Genomic DNA, 6939 nt, shown 5'->3' with positions numbered 1-6939 from the left:
TACAGATGCAGCAGCAAATAAGTCATCCGGACTCACCATCCAGTGGGACTCACCACAACCCGCTCCTGCCCATTTAATACGTGTGAGGGCAGCATCAAATCCGTTCCCGTACACTGGCGCATACAGATCACGGTTTGCCCGCATCTCATTCTATATAAGCACTCTCATCAGCTTCCACTCCTCTTGGTTATAAATGATGGCATCTGCTAAAACACGAAATCCACAGTTACCATCTGCTACAACATCATGGAATCCAGTAATAAATGGTACGATGAGACCTTGAACCCAATGTAAATGCTGGTAACCGGCGATATCCGCATCAAATCCGACTGAAAATATTAATATATGAAATTTATCAATAAAAATATATTTACTTTAACTTCAACATATATATAAATGAAATAAAATATACCCGACATCTGGCTGTTATGCACAGATGAGGATGAGGAACGACCTCGACTACGACTACTCCTCGAACCTGAGGACTGTGCTCGACCTCGTGGTGCCTGACTGTACTCCCATGCACTCGGATTTCGTTTCGTCGATGAATTTCCATTTGGTCTACCCCTAACAGAACTCAGGTTCTTTGAAGCCACTCTGTTCCGAGTTTATCTGATCATGAATGTACATCGATATGCTACGCACCATTGAAGGATCTAATTTTTCAACCTTTTCCACAAGAGATTGAAAAAATCGGTGATCCTCAGACCCGTCAGCATATACTGGAGCAGTAACTGGTATGTCACTCAACCCTTCAAACGCAAGAGATCTCCAAAAAGGATGGATGCGGTCAACACGGACCGATTCATCTGTGTCAATATATGTTTTAAGCTCACATGCACACGGAATGCCATGAGTCATGGGCAACACGCATCCGCATTCACTTACCACATCCATACTCAATCCGTGCATCCGCTTGAGCTCAGCATTTAGTACAGCCAAGCAGTAATGTGAAACGTGTAAGTCGAGATACATGAAAGGTGCTCCACAGTGATTCACCACAGATCTTCTTCTCGAGTCCTCGAGTGAGTATCTGATTATATATAGTGAAGGATTACAAAACTAATGTATTAAATTTTAAAAGATTAAAGCAAATAACAGAATAAATGTCTTACTTGATCGCCTCGATCTGAGCCTCAATGTCCTTGTGCACCTTCGCCCACACTGTATCGAGTGCACCAGTAGATGAATTCAACCACTGTTTCAACTGTGCATGTGAACTCTCCACTCGACAGGTTGTGGTGTTTCCTAAGTGCAACACCTTGTTCGTCCATGCTTGAAAAACTTTTGTTTATGCACTAGCCATGTGGTCTCCACGTACTCTATCACATGAGGCCAGTTGGCAGTAGTATTCTTCATGGCTACCACTGCCGCCTCATATTCGGCTACTGTCGGGGCTTCAATTATACGTTTCCATTTGGAATTCTTAAAAATTTCACCAAACCTCTTCATTCCACTCAACTTGCCTACTCTATCCTCCACATCTCTATTAATATGCCATGTGCACAATAAATGATGAGTATGAGGAAATACCTCACGAACCGGCCGTATCAGTCCTAACTCCCGGTCTGTAGCAATGGCTGTCGGATGCACATCAGGTTGGAGCAAAAGCTTCAATTTTTGTAACACCCACATATAACTACCCTCAGTTTCATCCTTCATGATTGCATAGGCGATCAAGAAGTTTTTGTTTGAAGGCGTCATTCCAATGATTTCAAAGAATGACATCTTATACTTGTTTGTTTTATATGTTGAATCCATACCAACAAACAAGTAATAAGATCGGAACAGTGTGATCGATGTTGGATGTGCCATAAATAAGTGAGTCACGACATTGCTGTCCGGCACCGCTTGCGTCCAATGTATGTAGTCCTTATCTATAGCAAGCCGATAAAACTGACCGATTACATCCCGACCCTCAAAGCTCCCAGTCCTGATTTTCTCTCTGTAATTATAGATATGTCTTTGTGTCGGGCAATCCTCCGGATGTTTTTTCTTTGATTGCAGCAAAAATAGCACAAGGCTTAGCTTGAGCTGAACTCATTTCACGAATAAGTTTTTTGGAAGCCGGGCTTAGTCCGCTCATCTGTCTGTAGGCCTGACGATATACAGCCAACTGGTGACAGTGTTGTCCTCTATCTCTAGGAATCCCATTCACCACCCAACCGCCCAATTCAGCGATTTCCATAACCTTTATCTGGAATTTGCAACCACAGTACTTTGTTTTTGTATTCTTCCGTAGTATAACATCTGTATCTATATCCTTTTTCCTTTTATAATTCTTAACACCACGAGCACATTTAACCAATATCCACTTTGACTTGCGCCCCGTCTTGTGCGACGCTGTGGTTAACTCGAACCCGATCCCAATTGCCGTCTGTTTTGCCCAGTTAACAGCTTCATGATATGTTTGAAACGTTTGTTTGGGAAAAAACTGCGAACTGTAATCTATGCCGTTTCCGTCAAATTCTTCCCACGAAACCTCCTGTAAATGATAAATAACGAACATTACATTCCAAAACGTGACATTTGTACAGCGTTTCGGTGTCTAAACCCGAAAAACAGCCACAAATATGCTCGGACGTGTAAGCATCACGCCTCACCATGTGGTGGGGCGTATGAGTATCACGTCTCACCATGCGGTGGGGCGTGTGAGCATCACGCCTCACCATGTGGTGGGGCGTATGAACATCACGTCTCACGTCATGGTGGGGCGTGTGGCTATCACGCCTCACCATGTGGTGGGGCGTGATACTCATACGCCCCACCACATGGTGAGGCGTGATGCTCACACGCCCGAGTGCCGAACCAGATTTTTTTTTTAATTCAAATTACAGAAATGCAAGGAAGTTCAATCGGAAAAATACCTCGAATTCAGACACTGCATCACTCCCGTCTCCTCCCGGTGATAACGGATTGCCTTCCATCAAATGTGTTGTCTTTGATTCGGATGAAAATGTATTTGGGAGACTTTGAGAGAGTTTGGGAGGGATTGAAATTTTGAGTTTTTGGTTAAAGGACGGTTACGTCTTTTTTCGGGGCTGGAAGTGTGAAAGTGGGACTGGGTTTAGTAACCCACTAGATAAAACGTGCCAAGTTCAAGGTGTAAATATGTATTAAGCGGAATTTTATTCTTCATCAAATGAATACAAATAAAATTTATTGCCAAATTCCAATTTGGACTATGATTTTGTAAAGAATTTAGCCATGATTATTTTTTAAAGAACAAAATTAATTTTGTCATATATATTAAGAGTGTTTTTGACATTTAGCTAGAAATTCAATCATATTGATAATAGAGAAAGGTGAAAAATTAAATTAGATAACATACAAAATCAAATTTATTTCTTATAAAGTTATAGCCACCATAAAAAGAAGATAAAGTTGCAATAATAGAAATTGCTATGAATTATTTTTCAATAATTGCACTTATGATGCTTTAATATTAATATTATTTTTGTTTTAGAACTAATGAAAATAATATATAAATAAATTTTATTTTTTATTTTTTACTTTTAAGGGAGTGTTTGAGTACTCTTTTTCGTACTCCTGTTTGCCTTTTTCAGTTCGAAATGGAGAGTTTTAGATGTTTAGTTAGTGATATTCTTATTTGCCTTTTACACTTAAAAAGCAGCATTAGGTGTTTGGTTAGTGACATTCTGTTTGCTTTTTACACCAGAAAAACAGTTTTTTACAAAAGCAGAGAATCTCTGCTTTTTGGAAAAACAACTTTTTGCAACAACAAACAGCAACTAGCAACAGTAAGCAGCAACAACAAATAGTAAACAGCAAACCGTAACAGCAAACAGCAACATCAACAGCAAAGGTAAAACAAACGGGCCTTTAGTTTGGTTAGATAGACGACAGAATTTTATAACAGAGAAAATGATAATTTTGAGATTGTTTTTTTTATGATTTTGAGTCAACTAACGATAAAATTTGATAATTATGTTAATAAAATAAAAACACAAAAATAATTGAACCAAATGTGAAGGAAAAAACAGAAAACGAGTAACAGTTTCTGTTGTGTATAACAGCAAAGCGTCAACTATCTCATACGCTATACAGCAAAGTACATCATAATCATCTCAGCAGTCAAATCGGATGGACAAAAACAATCCACGTGTCCTTTATTTGGAAGTTTCTGAACGTCGATTCAAACCACCACACATCTCAAGGTGTCAGCAGGCTTCCTTGACCGTTCATTTTGCCACGTCATTTCTTCCTCCTCACCTTCCCATCTGTTACCTTCACAAGGTAAAGTTGTCCTTCCTTCCTTCCTTACTTGCATCGCATGCAACTTTTTCCTATAAAATATCTTGTTCTCATTTTACGCTTCTCCTCCTTCCCATTCATCATTCCGATAGTTTCCCCAAACACATCCTTCAATTGAATTAGAGAGTAATTAATGGAGAGTCTGACATTAACGGGCCTGTTGAAGAAATCTGCAACTGATTTCCCTAATCGGCGTGCTCTTTCTGTTTGCGGGAAGCTTGATTTTACTCATGCTCAATTGCAAGAGCTCGTTGATCATGCCGCTTCTCTCCTTGTTGCTTGCGGTGTAGCTCCGGGAGATGTCGTTGCTCTTACTTTCCCCAATACTGTCGAGGTATTTAATTTATTTGTTTATCGTTGATGAAATTGATAGTTTCTGTTTGGATTACGAAGAAATTTTAAATGCGATGGGGGGTTACAAAATTTGCAATGAATTGATTTGTTTTGCAGTTTGTGGCGATGTTCTTGGCCGTGATTCGGTGCCGAGCAACCGCCGCGCCTCTGAACGCTGCCTACACAGCTGAGGAGTTTGAGTTTTACCTCTCCGACTCCGAATCGAAGTTACTGATTACGTCAGCAGAAGGCGTCCAATCGGCTCTGTCCGCCGCTCTCAAGCTCAACATCCGTCACGTGTCCGCCACAATTCACCTAGAAACAAATAAAGTATCGTTGTCGCCGTCGGAAACGGAGGCGAATCTTGAATTGCTTGCCGAACTCGTTAATGACTCCTCTGACGTGGCACTATTTCTCCACACGTCTGGAACAACCAGCCGCCCGAAAGGCGTTCCTCTGACTCAGCTCAACCTTGCTTCCTCTGTTTTGAATATAAAGTCTGTTTACAGAATCACTGAGTCCGACTCGACTGTAATCGTGTTGCCTCTGTTTCACGTTCACGGCTTACTCGCCGGACTATTGAGCTCACTCGTGTCCGGAGCCGCCGTGGCTCTTCCATCGGCGGGGAGATTTTCAGCCTCTACTTTCTGGCAAGACATGGTTACATATAACGCTACTTGGTACACTGCAGTACCCACAATTCACCAAATTATCCTCGACCGCCACGTCAGCAAGCCAGAGGCGTCTTACCCGAAGCTGAGATTCATCAGGAGCTGTAGCGCGTCGTTGGCACCTGCTATATTGGAGCGGCTGGAGGAGACATTCGGTGCTCCGGTGTTGGAGGCTTACGCAATGACAGAGGCGTCTCATTTGATGACATCCAACCCATTACCGGAAGATGGCGGGCATAAATCAGGGTCGGTTGGGAGACCCGTGGGGCAAGAGATGGCGATTTTGAATGAGAATGGGGTGGTGCAACCGGCTGGTGTTAATGGAGAGGTGTGTATTAGAGGGCCAAATGTTACCAAAGGGTATAAGAATAATCCCGAGGCTAATAAATCAGCATTTCAATTCGGGTGGTTCCATACCGGAGATATTGGGGTTTTCGACTCCGATGGATACTTGCATCTTGTGGGTCGGATTAAAGAGCTCATTAACCGTGGAGGTACGAATAAAAAACATACATGGAAGATTTATTGCGAAATTGAATTGAATTGAATGGTTTAATTGATTTTGTATTTTCAGGGGAGAAAATATCACCAATTGAAGTGGATGCTGTTCTGTTGTCTCATCCAGAAATAGCTCAGGCAGTTTGCTTCGGCGTTCCTGATGAAAAATATGGTGAAGAGGTGAGAGATTGATACAATATGTTTTAACTGTACTGAAGCTATATAGTTTGAGTGTTCATATGAAGTTGATTTTTATTTTGTTTTCTGAAAAACAGATAAATTGTGCGATAATTCCAAGAGAAGGATCGAAGATAGATGAGGCAGAAGTTGTTAGCTACTGCAAGAAAAATCTGGCAAGTTTCAAGGTTCCGAAGAAGGTATTCATCACTGATTCAGTCCCCAAAACAGCCACTGGAAAGATTCAAAGGAGGATAGTATCAGAGCATTTTCTTGCTCAAATCTCCACTGCCAAAGTTCCTAAATTTGGAGCTTAAGCTAATCTCAAGTACTTGTAGACTATCTATATATTCTTTATTAAGCACCACATTGATTATTTATCTCTCTCACATATATATGAGCAATATTTTTCTTATTGTTTCATATTTCAACTGATTATGCTGAGTTACAGTTACAAATGATTGCGTTTTAACTTTGGTTTACAAATACTATTTCTTCTTTTTAGCCATTCCATAAATAGATAAATTCAATGGGAATTGGGATTTGTTGGAGAAAATTTTAGTCAATTTCTTTTGCGTGTTGAATTGAATAAATCTAATTTTCTGTCACACAAAAAGAAAAAGAGAATAAATATAAGTTTGTGCAAAAATATCACTGACCTTGACTTTGCCGTCGGCTACCGTTTTTGATTAAAAGAAGATGAACTTGAATTGGCAGCAACCGAAATAGACTAAAACTTTCTATGGTGTGAGAGCAAAATGGGAAGAAACTTGGAACCTAGCGTAGCCACGTTAATATTGTGGTTAATAAAGACTGTATTGTTTGTACACCATCTCTGGGGAATTGATAATGATACGGGTTTATGGGTGCAATGTAAATGTTTGGTTGAATTCATCTTTGGGGTTAGAGGGATCAGTTCCAATTCATGCTTAAATGTAATGTTTGTTTGTTTCCAGTTTTTTGAACTGCATCTTATCTTTTAAGT

The 6939-nt window shown here is 40.5% G+C and overlaps 1 protein-coding gene across 1 annotated transcript; it reads left to right on the top strand.

Annotated features, from left to right (window-relative positions):
- The first annotated feature begins 4299 nt into the window (after positions 1–4299).
- On the top strand, positions 4300–6379 carry LOC136210777 (probable CoA ligase CCL9). Its single transcript, XM_066002181.1, has 4 exons — positions 4300–4609; positions 4726–5773; positions 5854–5957; positions 6053–6379. Exons 1-4 carry the CDS (start codon positions 4409–4411, stop codon positions 6269–6271), a joined length of 1572 nt encoding a protein of 523 aa, XP_065858253.1. The 5' UTR covers positions 4300–4408; the 3' UTR covers positions 6272–6379.
- The last annotated feature ends 560 nt before the right edge of the window (positions 6380–6939 follow it).

The sequence above is a fragment of the Euphorbia lathyris genome, chromosome 1 (genome assembly GCF_963576675.1).
Source record: "Euphorbia lathyris chromosome 1, ddEupLath1.1, whole genome shotgun sequence".
NCBI lineage: Eukaryota > Viridiplantae > Streptophyta > Magnoliopsida > Malpighiales > Euphorbiaceae > Euphorbia > Euphorbia lathyris.
Note: the sequence above shows the minus strand (reverse complement) of the source record. Positions and strands in the feature narration are given on the sequence as shown.

What these genes read in the sequence shown, in the direction of transcription:
- LOC136210777 (XM_066002181.1), top strand. Translation starts at nt 4,409, where the DNA reads ATGGAGAGTCTGACATTAACGGGCCTGTTGAAGAAATCTGCAACTGAT. An exon ending in CTTTCCCCAATACTGTCGAG is followed by an intron (nt 4,610 to 4,725) that starts GTATTTAATTTA and finishes TTTGTTTTGCAG; the next exon opens with TTTGTGGCGATGTTCTTGGC. An exon ending in AGAGCTCATTAACCGTGGAG is followed by an intron (nt 5,774 to 5,853) that starts GTACGAATAAAA and finishes TTGTATTTTCAG; the next exon opens with GGGAGAAAATATCACCAATT.